A 24,819-nucleotide genomic window follows, 5' to 3' on the forward strand; every position below is an offset into this window, starting at 1 on the left:
TTGTTAGCAGTTCTAATTGGAATTCAAATATATCTTTATTTTATAGGTAAGGAAATTACTATTCATAAGGTAGGTTCCCCTGATAGAAACAATCTGAAAGTACTAAACAGGCCACTACCAAGAATTTTGATCATTCAAGTATGCAGAAGCTGTGTATTAATAACATTTATTATAAATGAAACAAAAAATTATTTTTTTACTCAGCGAACCTAATAGAAGTTAAATCGTGCACAATAGCTGCGCTTGTGTTGAATATTTTTTTCATGCCCATCCGTCCTTTGCATAAAATCAAAACAATAAAAAAATATGCGCATTAGTACCGTACAAACAAAGAATTCTTATTTGTAGAAATTTCGTCAATTTTCTCATTGACTATCTGTAGCCTTGTTTATGAATAGTCTTAACAGAAACGTTTTGTAAAGGACAAAATGCATTAATGTCGGCGGCATTACAGGAGAAAGAAGCTAAAGTAAACTAATCTAGCAGTTTGTATGTTAAAATTTTCCTTAATTATTAATCGTGTACACTGCACAACTAAGCCGATTGACATTTGTGGACCCTTACGTAAAAATACAACTATACCTACAAAGTTATTTTGTTATTTCTTTTGTGGTCGTCTGTATAACATTAAGTAACGTAAATTTCACGTAATTTGTTTTTTTCTCATTAAGACAGGTTATTAACTGCAAACCAATCTACTACCTTTAAAATAGCATTGTTCTTATCGTTATAGGAACATTGGTTCCATTTAACTTTAATAAGTAATAAGAAAGTATCATCATCAAACAATTTTCCATTCTTTACTTATAAAGATATCGTGTATATCTACAAGGGTACTTTGTATAGTAGCACAGTAGTAACTATAAAATTAAAAAATATTTTTTTAGGAGTTAATTTAATTTTAGGTCAGACTACATTTTTTTACATTCCTTACAAATAGATGTGAATAGTCCGGTTTTGCATATAAATAATAAAAGAGATAAGAAAATTATTCACAAGTATTATACGTTTTTATTAATGGTAAAGTACGTAAACATTTAAATTATTATATTACGCAAAACCTGTCATAACAATAGCTGGGTATAAGTAGTTGTAGCAGTAGAGCTCCTTGTGAAAGAGTTCGTCCAGGGAAGTACTGCCACCTTACCTATTTCTGCCGCCAAGGAGTAATGTCAACATTAGATACTGTGTTCCGGTTATGAAGGGTAAGGGTGCTGGTGAAACTAAAGGCACATGGGACTTGTCAACTTTGTCTGAGGGTGACGGGCGCAGTGGCAGTGCCCCTCAGATCTTTGCGATTTAAAGCTCTGAGTGGCACTGCAACTGTCATGGACAGGCGTGTAGCTTACCACCAGACGCACGACTTGTTTGTCCTGTCACTTGATATTATAAAAAAAAGTTTTGATTTAATTTTAAAGTAAATGGACTTGCTCTTGTCTACTACCTAGCCCTGGAGCAAAGGTGGGGCCTACGATGATGAACGAAGCCCAGAAGATGCCCATTCAGTTGCAACTTAAGGATAGTCGGGTTGTGTGTGCTTGGAACACAGTCGCAGGCAGGGAATTCCATTCCTGGACAGCGCGCATGATAAAAGATGACGAAAAGCTCTTAGTACGCCCTGTACGCCTCAAGGGACTATCGACCAAGTAGGGATGATATCCCGCCGTACGTCTGTATGTGGGTATGTCCTATGGTAAAATGGGCGGATGAAATGAGCTGGTTTAGCTATGGGCACACTCACCAAAATAGGCATTTTGTATAGAAAACCGACAGACAAATATAATATAAATGATACATCGCACCCCTCAGAGAAGTACGGCATAAGTGGAATTTCGTCAAAATGTTTGGTACTCTATTAGTCGATAGAGATACAAGAAATGGAGAGGATGTGGATTATACTTTTCTGAATCGAATGGGGTATTAAACATTTTTGACGTGTGATATTATGTTTTGTTACCAGGTCACTGTCCCGGTACTATAGCAAGCTTGGTTTCCGTACATACGAAGGTGCATGGACTGGGCTACTCGGAGGTCTGATGGATGCTTCAGTAGATATTGCCCTGGAGCCCGTGACAGTACACCATCCGCAGCACCAGGACATGGACTTCATCTTTCCGATTGCTGAGACCATGTGAGACAGTTTAGTGCATCATTACTAAAATTCACTGCCCATTTTTTATAGCGAACACTAACTAAACAAAAACAAGTAAACTCCAAGTACCTTCCTACCCTTTGTATATGTTGGAGATGTGTATTTTTATTAAAAAATATAAACACACTTCTTTATACCAAAATTTTTTTCAATATGATGTCTATGCCTACGACTAATATATAATCCTACTACTACATGTTTCCAAAGGAAGTGCTACATGTGCATAAAATTATAGATATTATTACCTGACGATATAAAAATATTACCTAGATCTGGATTTAAGAAAGTACTATTTGAATTGCTTGTGATATAAATTGTTTTTAAAATGTACCCACGCCAGCACATCAAGCTACACATTGACGTATCTTGTTCCATTGTACTGGAAGCGATTTTCGAACAAAAATGTATAGTCTGATGTGCCGTTGCCCGTACATCAATTTTTGACATTTTAAAGTCTGCGACAAAGCGACACTGTATGAATTTATTAATTGTTTTGAAGTGAAACGCATGTTGTTTCACTTTTCATTAAGTCATATATTTTTTAAATTACATAATCAATTAAAAAATTGATTATATAATTAAAAAACATATAAATATATTCTTTAAAAAAATACGTAACTTCGTAAACCTAACTTTAATTTCACCTCAAAACTTTTGAACACACGAAGGATAATGTAACATGACTTTTAGGATAAATGCGAACATTGTATACTTTGCTATGAATATTTGTTTGCGAATTGCAGGCACAACACGCTGAACTATAAGAGTAATCAAAAAGGGTGATTAAAGTAAAGTCACACGTTTAGCTTAGTGACGTCGTCAAACGACACTATAAATTATCAAAATTAAATGGGCATTTAAGGCACTGCTTTCTAAAAAATATGGATAGAGACACGCTAACAGCTTTTGCCGCGTTGACCATAAACAGCGTCTGTAAAAGCATACACTTGACGACAATTTGGTTGAGGAACTATTTCTTTTGAAAATAATATAACTGATTAATTTACATCAAGCTTTTTCCTTTTTTTTTACGTACAAACAAATTGAACCCTCGTCACGCAGATCTTGTTTCGGTGGGTTTATTAAACTTAGTATTGTATCTTTGCTATAATAAAGCACATGTCAAAAGTGCTTTTATCACACTAAAGTTGTATAAATAATCTTAGCTGCATGAAACAAATTATGTATAAATGTAAAATTCTGTAACTCTTCTTTTTAAGCATAAAAAGCTATCGGCCAGTTTTGGCTCGCAACTCTGAGTTTCTCGGAATTTATGTGCGAAATTTAATTTGATATTTACCATGAGCTTTTACACGTGTTACACGTCGAAGAAGGTTCACATCCCTCGGAAAACGTGTGAAGTCTCCGACTCAAACTGGGCCTGCGTGGCGGACTACGGCCTAAGCCCTGGGACTCCTCTCGGGGTTTAAGCCGTTGGGTCTTCACCCGTGCCCAGTAGTGGGACGTACAAATGGGTCGTACGTGTTTCAATTTTGAAATGTAATTTTGATGTAGGTGCAACATCTACATCCGTCATCAGGAGACGTCAACAGTTCGCGACATTTTTCTGGCTCCATTCAGCGGACGGCTAGTGGCCTGCGTTATAGCAATTTCAGTGATTGCTTCCTTGGCCTTTGTCGTTATTAGTCGACTAACTCCTTGTCTTGCTGATCAACGGTCACGGTCCATGGGGTATACTGAGGGCTTGATCTGGTCCACTGGAATACTTTGTCAGCAAGGTAAAAGTAATTCTTAGCTATTTTATATTATATATTTTTTATGTAAGTAGTGTCGGAACGAACAAGTCGTGCGCCTGGTAGTAAGTGACATGCTTGTCCATAACAGTTGCAGCGCTACTGAGAGATTTAATCGCAAACGTCTGAGGGGCACTGCACTGCGCCCATCACCCTGAGACATAAGTTGACAAGTTCCGTGTGCCTGTAATTTCACCAGCATTCTTATCCTTCCTATTAAAACAGAAATGTAATAATGCCCACATTACTGCTTGGCGGCAGAAATAAGTAAGGTGGCAGTACTTCCCAGGACGAACTCTTTCACAAGGAAGTCTACTGCTACTAAACTAGTTTCTTGAGTTTATACGCTGTATTTTCAGCCCTATGTTGTAGCCTTGCGGGTTATCCCGGTTGTGTAGCGCTTCAGAGATGTTCATAAACGCCAGAGTGGATTGATTTTACGCTACCTTATGCAAGCGAAGCATGTCTCTGGTGCGCCGGGTGCGGGCCATCCCCGACCCTATCCTGCGCTCGATAGCGGATAAGCTCAATTGTCCGTACATGAGACACCGTCGTGAATTGCATGTTTCCAGCAGTTTCCATTATGTATAATTTTGTACCTTACTAATATGTATTAATATTAGTATTAAGTGGTTTACTCATAAATTATATGGGTCAGTGTTAATTGAAAAAAATGTAATAAATAATATTATTATTTTCAGTCACGTGTCTTACGTTGACAGTGGTGTTATTTCAGGAAGTCATAATGTTATAGGTGTCAGTATACAAATAATATACTCCTTTGATTGCCGACAGGCTTCGCCCTCACATATTATTATAAACTCTATGACACGAAGGACCTAATGGTGTAACCTCACCTTGACATATTGACAGAATATTTATTTTGGAGAGACTAACGTCCGCGTCGCTATGACGGCTATTTAAAAGAGCAAAACTTGCCAAGCAAGATCCTGTCCAGGAGAAATATTTTCAATAGCGTAATGAATAATTACTCTCCCATAATTAACAGATTTTTCAATGTCTGCCTAACTTATAACCTAAAACCAATTTGTTTAATTTAGTTTTAAGCCATTGCGGAATCTATTTCATTCTCCAAATTAAGGACATGCATATAAGATAATGCTCGTACCATAGTAATTTATCAATAGGTATTTAAAATATTAAAAGTTCTACTCAATAGATCAATGAAATAATATGTATGAGCTACCTAGACATACTTAGGAAAATATTATAATAATTGCAAAACTACTATATACGCTGACGTAGATTTTAACATAAAAAGCTATTACGTGTTTACTTTATTTAGAGTTCAAGAAACGGAATCATTGAGTGCGGACACGTTTCATTACTAACATCCCGTTCCAGTGATAAACTGATTGACTCTCCAGCAAACTACAACTTAAGGGAAGCTACCCTTACATTTTGGTCCTTCGAGCCGGAATGTAAATGCAATTTGAAACTCAGCACATCATGACCTACATTTTATAGTTAATACAACAAAATGGAATTTAGTTATCACTTAAGTTAGGAATGTGTATGTTATAGATCTAATTCTCTCTATATTGACTCATGTCTTGCAAATGAGACGTACAAGGCCTATTAAATACGTAGTTTGATTGGTTTTGTAGGTGGAACCTGGACACCTCCAGGTTCAGCAGCTAGCGTGCTCCTCATCGTGTGCCTGTTCTTCGCAGTAGTGACGTACAATTCGTATGCAGCTTTTATCACATCTGTTCTCTCTGTTCGCGTGGCTAGTGTGGACACTGTCGCCGCTGTATTGCATTCGCCAAATTTTAAGATCAGCTACATCAGAAACGGTGCCGATCAAATGTATCTCATGGTAAGCTATCAAAGTATTTCAAACTTTGACCATTGTACTTGGTAGTAAATTAGAAAGTCAAATGTACGTATGTATAGACACTGTATGAAAAAGAAGATAAAAATGTGAATATACGAGTACAAACTCAATTAACACGCTGTGTAATCTATGGGACATCAAATAACATTCAAGATGGTTGGTAATTCGATAGATCAGGGTTATTTGTAACATACTAACAAACTCGTAGGACTAATATTGTAAACAACAACTTTTGCTCCATGACTTTTAAAATAATTCATCAAATATTACTTTCATATAGCACTTACAACAAAAACTTAATAGTTTTTTTTGGTAAATTTATTATGTTTAATAAACAGTTTTGGAACAAAAATGGTTATTGATGATGTTTGTAATAATAGTCCTGCAGGGTTGTCAGTATTTTAAAAATTACTTTGTATATTTTATCTACTTTCAGGATTACATGACTAATTAGATGTGCGAAGCATTAATATGTACCTAATTATATTATTGATAATATCAATCATTTGGCACAGTCAACAAAAGACGCGCAACTGAATGCTTTCTACATACGCGGCTACTCCGATGCCGAGAACCTTGTGTCCTCAGCCGAAGAAGGTCTGATGAGAGCCGCGAGACAGGATTATGCCTTCTTCGCGGGACAGCGGGCGGCTCGATCAACGCTACGGTTTGTTACATCATTCAAAAGGAGTGAATAGTTAAACTTTTTGTAATGTACGAGTTTATATGAACCCTGCAACACTGGCAGGCAGGTTCATATAACGCGTTTATTCTCGTTTCCAAATGTTTAAAAGTATATATAAGTTCATTACGAAAGCACATTACGAAAATTCCCGCGCCCGGAACGCTTCCGCTGCCGCTTCTGTGTGGCCTGAGCGTTAGTGTCAGTGTGTTAGCCATTACGTCCTTTTTAATAATACCGCTTAAGTTGGCTTCGCCAGTACATTTCCATTTGTCTATGTGATTTTTTTCATCCGTTTGGTTACCTGATTTTACTTCTTGATATCACTGAAAGCAAGGAGTTAAAAAATCCAGGAGAGACGCTACTACTGCTAAGTATCTTTACTTATTAAAAATCGTTAAGTAGGGTACGTATAAGTAGTAAGTATTAGAAGAGTTTATTATTTGGTTCGTGTTTTAATGAAAGTAAAATAGATATTAGTTGCTTTAATCCTGAATACTATTTGTATAACTTAAAAAAGACAAGTCCTTGTCTGTGTCATTATCCGGGTAAATCCAAACTAATATAGAGCACATTGTTCTGCCGTGTTTAACATATTAACAGTAACTATGTTTGAAATACATATACGAGTAGACTTACAGTTCTTATTGTAAGCACGGCACGTTCTATTTTTTGTCAAGATTTTTCCTTAGTCTTTTAACCTCTACTTTGTCTGTGTTGACTTCATTTGTCTTAAGGTGTCATGTTTTTTTGTGGCGAAAGCCATGACTCCCTTCTGGTAGGAACGTGATATTCACTTTTTCTTTTATTTACCCTTATCTTACTTACCTAATAGCGGATATACAAGACAGACAACATGTTTTCACTCCTTGTCTATGCTCATTTACACGCATTTCTCATAGAATTTCAATTGTTTCAGGATATTTTTCTATATAAGTCTAAATTTCACCCAAAATTCCATTTATGATATTTAATCTAGTAAGCTAGTGTATTTTACAAAATAAATGTATATAACATGAAATTTAGCTGAAATTGAACCATTTGTACAATAGAGTAAGGGGAAAGAATTTCTGACGCAGACAAGGAGATGCCACAAGAGCATTACGTCGGCGTAGCGTCGTCGCCAGAGCGTTTTCCAGTGTTTTCTGCAATTCTATTTAAATATAATATTTTAATACTTACCTGATATTATAATTGTTCACACGCTCGTTAATAGAGACTTTGTCATTCATTACTTTAAACTTAACCACAAAGAAGCTTGCGAAGACTAAAGCAAACTAGTCTTGGCAAGTGAAAATGTAAAGCATCTCATTCTCATCTCATATTTGTAATGTGTACGTTTAAAAAATCTAGACGTAACCTGTGCAGGTCAGTGGGAGTACGGCATGTGAGTTGATAAATTATATTAAAATATTTAATTGTAATTACATTATATTAATATTAACTTAATATTAAAAAAACATATTGACATCGCATTTTACGAAAACGTGTTGGGATAAAATATGGGAAGTAATAAAAGCTCCGAAAAGTAAGTAAAATATGATCTTATTCAAAATTAGAATATTTAGCGTTTTTTACTAAGCTACCAAAAATTTGTGCTAGGTAAAAATACAGAAATAACTCAACGAAATATTTATATATGTTCCGAAAAATCTTGCTGAAGTAAAATACTACCCTAATAATTTAATTTATAATTTACCGAAAACTATTGTTAGCTATTTTATTATAAACCAATATAATTTTAAATACAAATTTAAAAGCGACCTCATACATTTCATAAACTTTGGTGCTAAACTATTCCATCGTATGGAATTACTATTACGAGTGACAACATAGGAACTCAATGGACGTCGGGTCCGCGCTAAAAAGTGTCCGAACTTATAGGGTGTTAAAATCGTATACAGAGCGTCATTCACGCTTTAGTCTTCATTTGTTCGACTGACAGCGAAGCAAGCAAAATTAGACAGTGCTGTGATGACTTTACAATTTAAAATTAACGTTTTAGCTTTACATGTCACTACGTTTAAATAGGTTGACTTGGGACATTTTTTTCGTAGTTGTTGTATTAGACCCGTCGTCCATTTATTTGTAAGTCAATGCTTGTAAATTATTCATTACACAAATTATGAAAACAATAATTTGACATTTCTAGGCCGGGCTCGGTTGGAAATGAGTAGCGATAAAGTCATCGAGTACCATCGAGTAACCAGAAATAAACACGAAATGTCATTTAATTTGTTTGAAAACTATTCTGCCATATCATTACCGTGACAACTGCGCTCCGATTGGCTAGCCCGAGTTCGAAACAATTGAATTGACCCGTGTCATCAATGGGTGTCGTCAACTGTTTCACTTCAAATCGACCAGTTAACTTGAGCTTTGCTATAATGGACGGAAATTGAAAAATTATATATTTAATATTTAATTACCGACGAAATGTGATTCCGTTTGTTTTGTAATTAGATGTTTTCCTGTTTTTCTCCACTCCAACGAATGGAACAGCACGCCATTGTTAGAGACATTATCTTTACTACAATAAATACAGAACATTTTTTGGAATATACGGAGACGTACACACAGGTCAGTAGTTGGCCTGTCTATATTTCATTGCAAACGAGAGTTGATATTTATAAGAGCTGTATCGCTAATATGTTCCCAGGAATATATGGCCTTTATTTCGTCTCTATTTCTGGTTATATACTCGATGGATAATGTAAATTAATTTCAGTCCGGATATACTTCCGCTTTTATTCTTTTCTGGCCAGAAAGACTTCTGCGTTCATACATAATTTTGATACTGGTTGCCTTGTAGCCAAAGCGCAATAAAAAAAAAATTGTTAAAATGGCGCGCAGGTCAAACAATTGAGATTCGCTCTGGACCTTTTGGAGGGAAAAGGGTCGTTTTTATTTTAACTTTCAATTATTTTGTGAAATCTAGTTTAAAGTGGAATAGGATAGTGCTATTGTGCCTTAATCGAAGATTAAAACGCGAAATTATACGAATCTCGAACTAAAATACACGTATCGACCCGTTTTAAGGAATCCCGAGTCAGTCCAAACACGCCGCCTCAAATTGCCTATCCTCTTTGTGGCGGCCATATTTACAGAAACATAATTAAACTTCACGTTTAGGCTGATGGCTTTGCCAAAGCCTTAATAAATTTAAAAAAAATTCAAACAATAGAATTTATTTTCATAATAAATAATTGAAAGAAATATATAATAAAAATTGAGTAGGTCCCTATAATGCGGTAAAACCATTTTTAATGAAGAAATATATGTATTTTTGATAAATTAGTATTTCTTTTGGAAGTTTAGTATATTATTTGGAAGTACAGCTTTTTTCGTAGAATTGTGCAAGATCTTGATTGTTAGCTAAATACATTAACCTACCACATAGGTCAATGGCTAAATATGATTAATTTTGACGGTATATTCTGAGTTTATTTTTTAATAACACATTTTAAAGCAGTTTAGCTGCTATTACAGTTAGTCTTTTATAAAAAATAAGTAAATTTATCGATAGCTCTGCCGTAGTGTGTCTGAAAAAATGATACCTATGTTTTTTTGGGGGAGTTAGCTGCCAGCTTTCTGATCAACGGACATATCAACAGGGCGAATCGAAAGCTCGATCTCTGTCCGTATGTGGCCTCCAGGGACCCAGGATTAATCAGGAGTAATTAAGTAGTAAGTTTTTCAAACTTTCTTTCTAGGTCGATGAGTCAGGCCCGGGGCCGCTGCGAAGTGCGGGAGTTACCAGTTCAGTCGACACGAGCTCATGTGGCTTTTCCACTGCCGAAGAGATCACCTTACGCTAGACCGATCCTCGTCAGGTAAGAAGATACAAAAATTGACAAGCTATTTAGAATCTCGCCATGTAGAAAATGATTTGGAATGAAGTGTCAATTTTTCGTTTTTAATTTGTCATATTTAGTTTTTTTTTAAATATCACGTGACACGTAAGCTACACGCCTGTCCATAACAGTTGCAGTGCCATTCAGAGTTTTAAATCGCAAAGATCTGAGTGGCACTGCCACTGCGCCCGTCACCCTGAGACATAAGTTGACAAGTCCCATGTGCCTGTAATTTCACCAACACCCTTACCCCTCAAAACCGGAACACAGTAATGCTGACGTTACTGCTTCGCGGCAGAAATAGGTAAGGAGGCAGTACTACACTGGACGAACTCTTTCACCAGGGGTTCTACTGCTACTAGTTTTAGTTATCGAGTATATAACCAAAAATAGAGACTAAATGTCATTTAATTGGTTTGAAAACTATTTTGCGAAATCATTACGGTGACAACTGCGCTCCGACTGGCCAGCTCGAATTCGAAACAATTGACGGGTGTCGTCAATTGTTTCAGTTCAAATTGACCAGTTTAAGCTTGAGTTTTGCTATAATGGACTACAATGAAAAATTACGTGCTTAATGTTTAATTACCAATGAAATGTGATTCCGTTTGTTTTGTAATTAGATGTTTTGCTGTTTTTTCCACACTACCTAATGGAACAGCCCCATAGTTAGAGATATTATCTTTATTATAATCATTTTGTTTTCCCTATTCCTGGTTATATACTCGATGGTTTTAGTCAACGGCATGATTTTAAACCTTTATAACTTTCATATAATTTAAGTGTTGATTAAATTTCACAATGCTGTTGAAACACAAGTCGTTCCTGTCTCAACTCACGTGTGTGTTACACGTGAGTAGAGACAGGAACGACTTGATTAAATATTTTCCTTACATATTTTTTATTGCATAAATAATACATGAATTTTCGTTATATTGTACTTATAATTTTAAAGTAGTTTTTATATCAACAAAGCGCAGGAGAGAGCACACAGTTTGCTTCCTGAACAGTGTGCTCTATCCTGCGCTTTGTTGATATAAAAGTCAAATTGACAGAACAGTTTGTCCTGTCAATTTGAAATTAAATCGTAAACGAATGACGTACCTATTATAAATATTGAGATAAAGTATAATAAATAACGCAATTTTTGAGATAATATTATGTTAGATCTCATGAGCGATATGTGTTTGAAGAAACAACAGGTATATAATAACGCAATAATATGTGTGTAGTTCAAACAACACTCCCCCTGCGTTTTAAATGTGTTTTTTAACAAATTTACTCTAAATGGCAACATTATAATATAAAATAATTTTTACCTATTGTTTGTTAGTCTCCTCCAGCTCCGGAGCGGAGGGGCTTTGGCCAGACTGGAAGCAGCTCTGGTGCCGGCCATGCCACAATGTGCACCATCGGCAGGGTTTGCTTCAGCGCGTGCCGCAGACGTTCGCTCGGCTTTAATACTCTTACTAATTGGGTTGATTGCAGCTTTGCTACTTGGTTAGTGGTGAAATTATCTATGAAAATTGGTTTGTGAATCGATTCGTTTTTATTATCTAAAATCCTCAGCGCCTTAGAAATTGGTCTAAGGTCGGTAATAAGTTTTTAGCGGAGTGATTTTTAGAACTAATCTCATACCAGCGGTAATTGTACTTAGTTTTTCTTAGATAATTTAATTTTATGGGATAATATTAATTTGAGTACTAGTAAGATTTTGCAACTTTACAATCTCATAATACTACACTGGTACATATCGAGTGTTTTTTTTTCATGATTGTTACACTTTTTTTTTAATAATATCAAGTGACGGGACGAACAAGTCGTGCGCCTGATGGTAAGCTACACGCCTGTCTATAACAATTGCAGTGTCCTCAGAGCTTTAAATCGCAAAGATCTGAGGGGCACTGCCACTGCGCCCGTCACCCTAATAGAAACTATTTTTTCTGAACAAACCATTAATTTCGGGCTTTTTATAGGTTCCCAACTAGCACACAAGCTCTAATAACAAGCCGTACAATATCCGGTTGGAAGTTCTTGATAACGGCTTAGGCTGCATTAACAAGTTCTACAGTAGATTTATAAGCGGTTGTAGTGCCGCTTTACCCCCAAAATGGGTACCGATTTATATGCTTTGGGTCTACAACGGCCGTAAACGTGTACGAAGTACGAAGATACAAAGGAGAGATAAAGAAGATTGGCGCGGTTCTAAGTTATACAAAGGTGCTATGCAAGCGGTTAATGTACGCCACAGTAATACGAACGTGCTATGAGAGCGGCCATTGTCCGCCTTAGTATCTAAAATAAGTTTTTGTGGCGCGACTATAGCGCTCGCATCGTATTTAGACGCGACTGTACCTCTGAATTTAACTGCTTCCGTGGCCGAACGGTTACAGGGGTAATATAAGCAGCTTGTGTGCTTGTTGGGTTCTATTTGCCATGCCCGATCTGGACGTCTTTGAATAAGCTTCGAACTCAGGTTGGTCGGAGTTAGGACAATTTGTTCAGGTGGGGATTTTCGGATGGTTCTAACCTGGACCGCTTGTGTGGTGCGGTACTCAAACGATGGCCCACCTCACATCCTGCGTGCCCTAGTACCTGCAAACTTGAGGATTTAATGGCGGCTGCTAGTGACGCGGTCGGCGTATCTGAGTTCTGGGCCACTATAGTATAATCTATGTCAACGATACGATAAGAAGTAGAAAAGATTCCATGGTCACGGCTGACAGCTCACTTAGTCAGTCATGACCATGGTGTCTGTAAAGGACCCGAAACGTTGGTTTGCTTGAAAAAACAAATTCACGCGATTTAGATTCGAAAAAATAGTTTCATTTCCTAAATGCACTGGTACATTATTGAGCAAAATTCGTTTTAAAGACTTATGTATAAACTTTTTCCTTGGCGTAAAGTAATGTTTTCTTTTAATTTTTACAAATATTACGTTTTTTGTTTACGCCCCGCACAGGGGAAACCCTGTGTCGCGGGTGCCATGGACACACATATAGACAACCACAAATTACACCCAAACTCAAGAGAGAAATAAATGTAGGTCATACAAATATTTCTCGCGGCCCGGGAATCGAACCTGGGACTTCTGTGTGGCAGACCAGCATGGTAACCGTGCGGTCACAGAGGCAGTCATATAGATTATTTAAAATTGCAGGTATCGGCGAGTACAGTTGGAAGAATAGAAAAGGACAACGTAAATTTTTAGTACACTGCTATCGTCGACTTGCAAATTTAATTCATTTATTGGATTAGATCTCAGTAAGTTATCTATTATTGTCTTGTGCTTACGACTCTCTTATACTGTTATAGCTATTAGGATGTTACGTAGCGAATTGTAGTAAAAAAATGTAGTATATTTTAATGATTGCAATTTAAAAACATTGTAAGAAGACTTAGGTAGGAACTGTGAGTTAAATTGCATGTAACACCAATATTCTACCAATTCGTTCTGTAAATGTTAACGATTTTTTGTTAAATGTGTTATTTGGTAGACGGATCTTGTGTTTCTATTTACTAAGGTTTTTAATAGTACCTAATTCTATAATAACTAGTACAGTGAAAACAGTGAGTTTCGTGAATTTACTATTACTTATTAAATAAAATAATATATTATGATAATTCAGTGTTAGAATAGTAAATTAAGGTGAGCTATGTATTTATATAATTAAATGTGCTTTGTTTTTATGATAGAGAGAGACGGGATGGACAAGTGCGCCACTTAGTGCTTTAAATATCTAAGGGGCGGCGTAGCCACTGCGCACGTCACCCTGAGAGATAACTTGACAAGTCCCATGTGCCTGTAATTTCACCCTTACCCTTCAAAATCGGAACGCATTAATGCTCAAATTACCGCTTGGCAGCAGAAATAGTTAAAGTGACAGTACTTTCCTCGACGATCTTTTTCACAACGAGCTCTACGAGAACTTTAAAAAAAAACTTAACTTTCGGAATTTATTTTTATCTCTTTATTTAGACCGTTCCTTTTTTACATTATTATTATAAATTACATTCAAAATAGCCCCTGGAACTCAAGGTAACACTGCGTCACGGGTGCCATGGACATACACATAGACAACCGCAAATTACAACCAAACGCACGAGAGAAATAAATGTAGGCCATGCAAAAGTTTCTCCCGGCCCGGCCCGGGAATCGAACCTGGGACCTCTGCGTGGCAGTTGTCTTAGAATAGGTGCAAAAATGCAATAACCAGCCTCAGCAAGTGACCATCAAATAATATTGGCGTTAATATCAGTATGTTATAATTATTAATTCAAAGATCGAACACAGAAAAAATTACTTCGATCCGGTCGGATTCGAACCGATGTCTTCTTGCATACCGTGCCAGACCACGCCAGACTAAGCCACGGAACGATCCAAAGACCAATCCGTCCGTTAAAAAATAATTTAATATCAATTCAATAAAAATTTAATTAATACAATGAATAGCGACATCTCTCGCCAGGACTGGTAGCTGTAAAGGTACTAACTTGATAAATCTGTCGTAGATTTCTCATAGATGGCGCTACGACTAAAAAGTCGTTGAAAAACCAAAAACAAAGACACGACGCAAGCACATAGAAAAATTCGTGAGGTCCGTTGGTTCGTTCCGTGGCTTAGTTGGTATAGCGTCTGACACGGTATGCAAGAAGACGTCGGGTCGAATCCGACCGGATCGAAGAAATTTGTTTCAGAGTGTTCGATCTTTGTATTAATAATTATAAGAAACTAGTGGAATAATTTCACAAAAAATAATTGAATATCAATTCCATTGACTTACAAATAAATGGACGACGGGTCTAATACAAAAACTACGAAAAAAATGTCCCAAGTCAACCTATTCGAAATTTAAATTGTAATGTCATCGCAGTATCGCGTTGTCAGTCGAACAAATGAAGACTAAAGCGGAGTTTGGCGCTCTGTATACGATTTTAGCGCCTTACAAGTGCGGACACTTTTTAGCGCGAACCCGACGTGCATATAATTGTAAGTCAATGATCAATTCAATATAAATTTAATTAATATCAGTATGTTATGTTAAAAAAGAAGAAAATATACACGACAATCAATTCTAATTATATCTATAGCGGTTTTTCAAGTGTAAAAAAGTTCCTAAAATATAATCAATGAATCTTCCGGAAAACTTTGTATAAAAATTATATTTACTTCGCGGTACCTGACTACATTAATTTTATCTTAGTTATATCTTAATAAAATACTGGAAAACTTATGGTATCAGTTTTTATTATTAAAGTAAACTTAAGTCACAACATAGGGTAAATACAAAAATAAGTAGCATAGGAACAACCTAGCTTACCCTCTCTTAAGGTAGTGTTCTTCGGCAAGTGTTTGTTTGGACACTGCATCGTTCAAACACTGTGTAAGTGGTTTGGTGGTCTTCGCAGCTTCAGCTAAGGCCTTCTGGATAGTTGGAGTGTCCACAGTTTGAAGGTCAGTGGCCAGACCCAGAGCAGCCCAAATTCGGATGAAGGCGGTTGAACATCCACAGTCTGTCAGAGTTTCGGTTTGGTTATTTATGTCCTAAGTATGTATAATACCAAACCAAATTTCTGTGCCTTCATTGGTTAGAAAAAAGCTCAATATTCTTTTGACTTTGATAGTTAATGCAAGTTTGTTAATATATATTTTTTCCGCATTAGATACGCACAGCCTCGCATCAAAATAGACGATTGAAAATGGACTTAAAGTTGTGTAGCTTACAGTGACTTTTAATCACGACACTGAATACATAGCGCGCTGTCGTCGCTTCTTATTCTGCCTTAACATAGGTATAGTATAAATCTTACGACTTTCGATCTACTTGTCGATGTTCTACTTTGATGCTGATCTGGCTAAGGTGTTAATGCTTGCTTAGTACAACCTAAGTTGTAGAAATACTAAAGATTTATAAGGGATGTAATAATATGCCTAGCTACCAACGTGTATTGCGGTGCCTATGTAAATTATACACGCAACAGAACGTTTCGCCACCGATGGTTGGTAAAAGCTTTGCGTGTTTTCATACCCCAAAGTCAAAGTTAAATGTTTTATTTTTACTCACTCAACTTCCATTTGAAGCATCACAGAATTTGGTCAGAAAATAAATAATATTTGCGTAGCTTTAGTCATTGTTTGTCCTTAAAAAACTAAAGCATAGTACTCGAGCACATATTTTCGGAAATCATAAAAAGAACTCACCGTAAGTACCAAATTCTCCCGACTTGTAGTCATAAGGGACGAGGTAGTGGTAATGAGGCCAGAACGTCCTATTCAGTATAAATACAGAGTTTGAATCGTGCGGATACCTGAAAGAAATAAATTGCAGCCATATTACGTTTACTTTTCAGTCTCTTGTTCCAGAGTTGCATTGCCTGTATATCTGGAGACTGTATGTCTGTTAAACAGGCTTTTATTTTATTTAGACAGGTATTTATGATCGAGGGATTTTTTTCTAAGTGTTCGATCTTTGTATTAACAATTATAATAAGTGTTCGATCTTTGTATTAACAATTATAACAAACTAGTGGAGTAATTTCCCAAAAATTACTTGAATATCATGGTGGTGAAACATCCTGACTTTTAATAAAACACTTAATATTGATAGCAATTAAGTATTAGTAGTATGCATTTTGTTGTGTAGTTTGTAATTTGCCATCGATCTGCTAGCCCGTGGGTTTCGCATTCAGTTTCTTTTATTGTAAAATATAATTTTATAGATGGATGGTTTCAAAGGTCTCGGCGCTCCAACGGGTAGGTACAAGTAATCCAAAGAACTCTCAAACACTCTTTATTAACAGACTAAATTTTTATAGACTATGACTATATGGCTTTCGTAGATTGCCATGTTTACTTACTTTTGCCCTCGTTTAAGTCCCCAGACACATATACCGCTTTCCACAAGCCAGGCAGCGTGTAGAACGACAGCATACCGCAAGAACCCGATTACAAATACTGCATTCAACACAGTGTCATTCCAGTATTCCAAAGGCGCATTCAGAGGTAACAGTAGGAAGAATACGCCGTAAAGTAGCCAGTATGTTCTAAAAATAACAAAATATTACATATCCTCAAGAACACGGTATGTCAATTTAATGTAAATTGTAAAATATTCCACATAATACCCTTTATAAAACTAGGTACTGTATGAATAACTTTGACCTGAAAACAGTAACATAACTTACAATCTTATTGTCAAAAACTCAACAATTTTTCTGGGTCAATGGAAAGGGACTTTACGTACAGGCAAACTTTTATTGAAAAGTGAATATAAAGTTTGTCACCTTCATTATCGCCCACATCGACTAGGCAATCGTCTTGAAAATACTGATAGAAATTTAATGGTAAGCCAGGGTCTGGGAAATAAATAATTACTGAACGGGTAGGAATTCTTACTATAATAGAACAATATAACTAACTATTTTAGTAAGAATTCCTACTTGCTATCATATATCACAGTTAAGTTCAGCAGGTTCATAGACAGTTCTCTATAAATGCAAGGAAATTATACTAATTTGTTTTAGTAACTTTTACAATATGTTTTATACACTTGCTCGTAAATAGTATGATTGCATGATGGCTAACTTGATTCTAATGCCCCAAATAAAACTCTCATGCCTTTTTTCTTCCCATTACAGCCGTGGTCGGTAAGGATTTTTTTTAAATTTATAGCACTACATACTTCCTTACATAGGTCAGATCCAAGTTCAAGCAAGGAGGTTACTAAAGTTCAAAATTAAAACATTCGCTTAAAATGTTATCCAAACAGAAATTGAATTGCAATTCAGCCACATACTGCTTAAATACTTATTATTAAGAATTTCTTATAATTTTAATTATTTTCTGTATAATTTTTTTTACAATCCATCATGGCTGTATGCGCACGTATTATGGAAGAATGACTAGCTGGCCATCTGTTGAAAAAAAACAAAAAAACCACCATTTTCAAAATCCGTAATTGTTGTGTTGTGAACCATATTTATTCATACAAAATAATAACTCATAAATGTGATGAAAAACACTGTATGTATTACGAACGTAAAAAATACAGAACTCGAGTTATTAAAGCCCTCGGGCCTTCGGCTTCGGGCTTCTAGTAGGCCCTCGTTAGTAATTTCTCATTTACCGTCCTTAATACACAACGTACTATTTTTTAACCATATGCCTTTTTAAAATAAAATTAAAAAAACGAACGCACCAATAATTTTACAATCTGATCATTTAAACGCACCCATTGCGCCGAAAAAAGTAGCGTACAATTTGGCTGTATGGCATTTTCCTTTAGATCACTTCGATCTTTCTGCAATGATCATGATCAAATAGGACCAAATAATAAATAAACTAAAATTGTACCGCTGCGTTATTAGCGGTAGAAAATGCATTTTTATACGGATTTCGCGGACTAGGCCGGGAATCAATTACTTTGTAATTTTGTGCAGTGGCAAAAATAAAGCTTGTTGCGTGTTCTTTGTATATAAATAAGCGAACATTTCCGAGCATGTTTGACAAAAGTTTAATATGTACCCAAACGTTTCTGTACTACATCGACATGAGATATCCTCAAAATATGAAAACAGATACATATTGTATGCTTTCTTTTTACATGTTAAGAAAGACAAGGATTCCCGTACAAAATATGTGAAATTATTTTAACATTGATTTTTTGCTTTGAGTTTTTGAACATTAATTATTTTTACTAGAATTTTATTGAGCGGATATTTTTTGCTAAACTTGACTTATCAGTCAGAGATAGAAATATGAATGGAATTTTTTGCTATATATGTATACTCTGTGTATTATCATAGAACTTTTCAGTAAGTATCTAGAAGTGAAATTCTTTTGGGACTTACTTCTTTTGGAACATGACAACAGAATCTTTTTCTAGATCGGACATGTCAACTTCTTTAAGCAGCTTATTCTGGTAATCGCTGAGTTTTCTCAAACGCGTCAATATGTGAGCGTAGAGGAATCCATGGCGATGATCAAAGGGATCCTCATCAGTTCCGAAGAGCGAGTGATGTAATCTGTGGTAGCGAACCCAATCGTATATTGGACCCTGTAGAATAAACATTCGGAGATCAATATATGAAGTTTTCTAATTACATAGGGTACAGTTATTTTGCTCAATAAAAAAAAGTACATTTTCGAGTGGTTATAGCTATGTGCACAACACGTACAATTGTGCCTTAAATTTATATATCAAGCAATTGGCAGTTTAAAAAAAGGTCAGTTTGTATAGTTTAACCTATTTGAGTGTACTATAAAAAATATTATATATAAGATTTGCATCTTTGTTATAGCCCAAGGAGGTGACATGGGTCCAGCATACCAAGTTGAAAAAGGTCGGGGTTACTCCGTAAGAAGGAACTTCGTTAAGTTTCTGTGTATTACGCTTATGGTGATACAAGAGTATCCATATAAAACTTTACTATTGCGAAATTGTGAAGGAGGAAAGTATTTGAATGATTAGAAGTCTATAAATATATCTTCAACAAATACTTTACATCCTAATATCTGGGAATATTGACATTGTAGGAATTCAAATGTAGTTCGTAAATATTACAAATATTACATAATATTAAAATATTATAATATTTAGTTTGTAAAAAAAAAAAAAAAAAAAGTTCAAAAGTGGAATGCAACTAAGAGAACCAATTTTGGATAAATTACCTACAAAAGCAAAGCGATTTTTATTTCGAGGGATTCCGAAATATGATGTGCAAATTACAATTTATTTTTGAAATTAGATTTATTTCATGGTTTCTATAACATGTCAGACAACCACACTAATTGCCTGGTCTCAAACGACTGAATTCCTATGCAATGAGTGCCAGAGCAACGAAATTCACTCTGGGGCACTTCTCTTAACACCCAGACATTAAAATTTAGAAAAATTATCTCCAAAATTGATCCTATCAGGAATAGAACACGGGACCTCATCATCTAGTATAAATTGGCCATATAACAGGCCCATAGCATAAACTGTTGGACCACTGAGGTCGTCAATTTAATAATAAATAAAAGTCAACTTATCTAAGGGTCGTATTCCAGAACTCTACTCAATGCTCAAGTCAGGATTTGAGTATGGTATAAAGCACTCGTCCATACTCAATACTAATCATACTCAAGTCCCTGCCATTAGGGTCGTATTTCCAGTGCTTGAAATCATACTCAAGTCTGCTCAAATCCTGACTTGAGCATTGAGTAGAGTTCTGGAATACGACTCTTAGTCAATTTTGGACTATGAAATTTGACTCTACCTACATGTTATTTATGACATTAAGTAGCAGTGGCAAGAAATTGGCTATTTTGCTTTTTGACGATAGTAAAGTGCATGGCGAAGGTGTAAGTGGTCCAAGTTGGAAAATTAACGAACGTACTTGGAAAAACTTCAACGTCAACTTTAGTCATTGTTAGTATTTTTTTAATAGGTATAACTTTTATTCAATAGTAACAACATTACCTGTCCAGCCAAAGTTTGGCACATCATGAGAAAAATACGGAGTCCAGTAGTGGCCTTGTATGCTCCGTGAGCCCATAGGCGATGGGCCCCCGTCGTTACTCCCAGAATACCGAAAGATACGAGGGCGATAACTATAGAACAATATCAAAATATGAAGATATCGTTGCAGCCAATAAAATGAAAAAGAAATTTTGAGTAATAAATAAATAAACAATACATTAAATAAATAGAGTGGAGATCGTTGGGGGAGGCCTATGCCCAGCAGTGGGCGTCGTATGGCTGAATGATGACATTAAATAAATAAAAAAACAGAAGCCGTGGTAGCCTAATTAATGGTTTGAGCGCCTCTCAAGCAGTGACCGTGGGTTCGAATCCGGCCTCGCACCTCGTGAGTTTTTCGGGATTTATGTGAGAAATTTAATTTGAGCTTTTCGGTGAAAGAAAACATCGTGATGACACCTGCACGTTGAAGAAGGTTCACAACCCTCGGCAAACGTGTGAAGTCCCCAACCCGCATTGGGTCAGCGTGGCGGACTATGACCTTAACCCTCGCCTGAGAGGAGACCCGTCGCAGCACGCAATGGGCCTTATAAATGTGTTGAAGATGAATACAATAAATAGTCTATTTTGTTATTTGATAGCATTAATCTATATAATATGCTTTCTCTATTTCCAATTTATAATAATAATAACGCACACACTCGACATAGCACTAGGGCAACCCTGTGTCGCGGGTGCCATGGACACATACATAGACAACCACAAATTACACCCAAACTCACGAGAGAAATAAATGTAGGCCATAGAAATATGTCTCGCGTCCCGGAAATCGAACCTGGGACCTGTGCGTGGCAGACCGGCATGGTAACCGTTCGGCTACGGAGGCAATTGTAAATATAAGTACATAGGTATTGGTAAATATGATTTATAGGGCACTGGAAATTACATTTCAAAGTAGAGGAAGTTTGCTCTTTATGAAATTTATTTATTTATGTTGCTTTGTGTTATGTTTACATTAGCCACTGGTCCATAATGCGTTGTTAGCTATTTCATCCTATTTCATAAAGAATTGAATTTAGGACATTATTATTCGGAATATGAAGTAAACGATTAAGTAAATTATACAAAGTATTCCGTCAATGTAAGAGATGATAATTAACTTTCAAATGATTTCACATAAAATCATAAAAATATGACTTGAAATATTGTATCCATGTTTCCTCAAGAGAAGCTAGAAACTTAAAAATAGATAGATTGTACCTTTGGTTAATTACGTTATACATTTATGATTATTTAAAATGTAAAGGCTCTTTAAATAATTGTTTTTCAGTTCCACTGGTTTAGTAGCAGTAGAGCTCCTTGTGAAAGAGTTCGCCCAGGGAAGTATTACCAGCTTACCTATTTCTGCCGCCAAGCAGTAATGTCAGCATTACTGTGTTCCGGTTTTGAAGGGTAAGGGTGCTGGTGAAATTACGGGCTCATGGGACTTGTCAACACATGTCTCATACGGGCGCAGTGGTAGTAACCTTTGAGTGGCACTGTAACTGTTATGGACAGGCGTGTAGCTGACCATTATGCGCACGACTTGTTCGTTCCGTCATTTGATGTTGTTATAAAAAAGAAACCTAATGGACGTGGAGTACAAGTAAATTATTTATCTCGTTTCGGCGTATTAGAACGAAGTAAATTTTTATTTATCTTTAATGTAAGAAATGTTTTATGTGTTTCATACATTTGTACACTGTACTGGTTATAATATCTCTATTATGCCCATTAAATCCCAAGAGTATCTCCTAACATATTGGCGTTGGTACTTAAGATGTTCAAGCTACAAAAGGATCATGCTACAATACACATAGTTAAGCAGAATATTATAAGGATCGCACACCGATTTTCTTGGACGTCTGATACGGAATACCGTTTTCAAAGCTTAAAAAACTATATTTCCCTATCACTTCCATTTAAATAATTGCAATATTGTCTTTTCAGAGGAAACATAATAAAAAATAATGGACAACTACCGTGAGAGTCGGACATATTTAAAAAAAAACTAAACTAAGGTATTAAATCGAATTTTTGCTCGACATGCTTCGATCTAGTCCGTGGTCTTTAGTCATGAGATTCCGAAAATTATCATCAATCAGAAAATCATTGTCACTTTTGTTGAAATGTGCCTATACATTATGAAATAATTAAGAAAATAAATAATAAGAATAAAAATAAATATTAGACAACATCACATACGTTGCTCTGATCCCAAGGTAAGTAACTAAAGCACTTGTGATGAGGTCGTCATCAGGAATATTTCCAGTTTACAAATGTTATCTTTTTCACAAGTGTAGATATTAATTTGGTGGAGACTAAATGTACAATAGGTATTTTCACATCGAGGTTACAACAGCCTTTAGACCTAATCGGACTAGATATGAATTTAAAAAAATCCGTCGTATAAGCGCTTTTTTAATTCCTGGAGAAGCCCCGCGCGCCCACTGCCTGAATTCGGCCAATGATCACAGGTTGAATTATATAAATGCAAAAGATTGGTCGTTTTTTTCTTACCTAATTACTAAGGTGACGCCAACCACATGTGAATTTAACAAAAACAGTCTGCACGAAGATACATTAATCTAGATTGTCTCCTAGGTGGTGTTCAAAATTGATATAAATTGTACTTACAAAATAATATGGTTTGCATTTTGACTTCAAAGAACATCAACCACATGCCATAAACAGGCAGTAAATGTATGTGTATGAAGAAGAGAACTGCAGGCCAATTCGCCTCGCGTTTCTTGCTCAACTTCTCTTCAGGAGCCGGCGGGCCATCGGCTTCACTTAACGTTTCGCTGACGCGGACCATTTTTGCGGTTACACTGGAAGTTGAAGGGGATATTTTTTACGTTCTTATTGTTTACTTCATAATTATTATTCACTAACCTAACTTAACTTTACGAGTTTTTATTACAAATAAACTTTAATCATTTAAACTGAATCTTTAAACAATTATCTGCAAAAAGCAGAGTTAAATTCGATGTAAATGAATCAGTTACAGTTATTCAGAAATCAGGATAGTAAGAAACGGTAATAGCCGTTAGTGACGCCACATTCCCATCACCTTGACCATTAATAACGTATTTCCATCTATTCATCAACAAATGCAATAAATAAATGAAATCAAATACTTTTGATTTAACAAACTGCTCATATTTTTAGCTACATAGTACTTATAACTTAGGCTAGCATAGGTATTCTGTGGTTTGGGAAATTTTGCAAGCTTGCAAATTAACAGTAGAGTGGATAATACGTACCAGCATTGTATGTCGTCTGGGAAGGTTTATTGTTAATTTGAAAATTAATATGAAAGGAAACATTCATACACATTATCAAAACATGTATAAAAATATTCTTAATAATTCTTACATCGAGTCCTTGTTTGAATTTTGCCCTTGTGAGTGCCGGCGTGGGACTGCATTAAGCGCTCACAGCACGCGCGGCTAAGACGAGGTAAGAAAACGCACTAATGATAATTTTGCATTCGACCGTGTACGCGGACATTGCCATAATCGATGCATGATGCATCTACAGCCTTGCAAACGTAATCGCTAACCTACTAAAATGCACGCAATGCAGTTTATGCTTTATAACATTTTTATTTTACCGGATATGATAATGTAATCGAATCAAATCAAAACTTGCAATCGATTTTATTATAAAATCATAGATTTCAGAATTCACACAACTTTTCCTGATGCCGTTTACAAGCGGTACTGGTTATTTATTCTACGATGAAATTTTGGATTTTTATTTCGAAGTTAGTTTTTCTTTTAAAAAATGTTTATAATAAATAACACAACTGCTGAATCAAGTCAAATCAGTTGCACAGTGTCGCTTAGGACTTTTAAATCGCAAAGATCTGAGGGGCCCCGTCACCCTGAGACGTAAGTTGAAAAGTCCCTTGTTTCTGTAATTTGACCCTTCAAAACCTAAATGCAAGAATGCTTACGGCAGAAATAGATAAGGCGGCAGTACTTCCTTAGGCAAACTATTTTAAAGGAGCTC

The 24,819-nt window shown here is 35.9% G+C and overlaps 2 protein-coding genes across 2 annotated transcripts; one reads left to right on the forward strand and one right to left on the reverse strand.

Annotated features, from left to right (window-relative positions):
• Window positions 1-2,554: 2,554 nt before the first annotated feature.
• On the forward strand, window positions 2,555-13,595 carry LOC113227114 (probable glutamate receptor). Its single transcript, XM_026459991.1, has 7 exons — window positions 2,555-2,580; window positions 3,668-3,891; window positions 5,535-5,746; window positions 6,280-6,431; window positions 10,160-10,279; window positions 11,634-11,800; window positions 13,461-13,595. The coding sequence occupies exons 1-7, from the start codon at window positions 2,555-2,557 to the stop codon at window positions 13,556-13,558; spliced, it is 999 nt and encodes a 332-aa protein (XP_026315776.1). The 3' UTR covers window positions 13,559-13,595.
• A 1,800-nt stretch (window positions 13,596-15,395) lies between these two features.
• On the reverse strand, window positions 15,396-24,266 carry LOC113227213 (acyl-CoA Delta(11) desaturase). The gene is made up of 7 exons (XM_026460106.1): window positions 24,181-24,266; window positions 23,440-23,633; window positions 20,764-20,894; window positions 19,151-19,356; window positions 17,159-17,344; window positions 16,503-16,609; window positions 15,396-15,814 (listed from the first exon to the last, which is right to left on the reverse strand). Exons 2-7 carry the CDS (start codon window positions 23,618-23,620, stop codon window positions 15,618-15,620), a joined length of 1,008 nt encoding a protein of 335 aa, XP_026315891.1. The 5' UTR covers window positions 23,621-23,633; window positions 24,181-24,266; the 3' UTR covers window positions 15,396-15,617.
• Window positions 24,267-24,819: the final 553 nt, after the last annotated feature.

This window comes from Hyposmocoma kahamanoa, unplaced genomic scaffold (genome assembly GCF_003589595.1).
Source record: "Hyposmocoma kahamanoa isolate Upper Pololo Valley unplaced genomic scaffold, ASM358959v1 202, whole genome shotgun sequence".
NCBI classification, from domain to species: Eukaryota; Metazoa; Arthropoda; class Insecta; order Lepidoptera; family Cosmopterigidae; genus Hyposmocoma; species Hyposmocoma kahamanoa.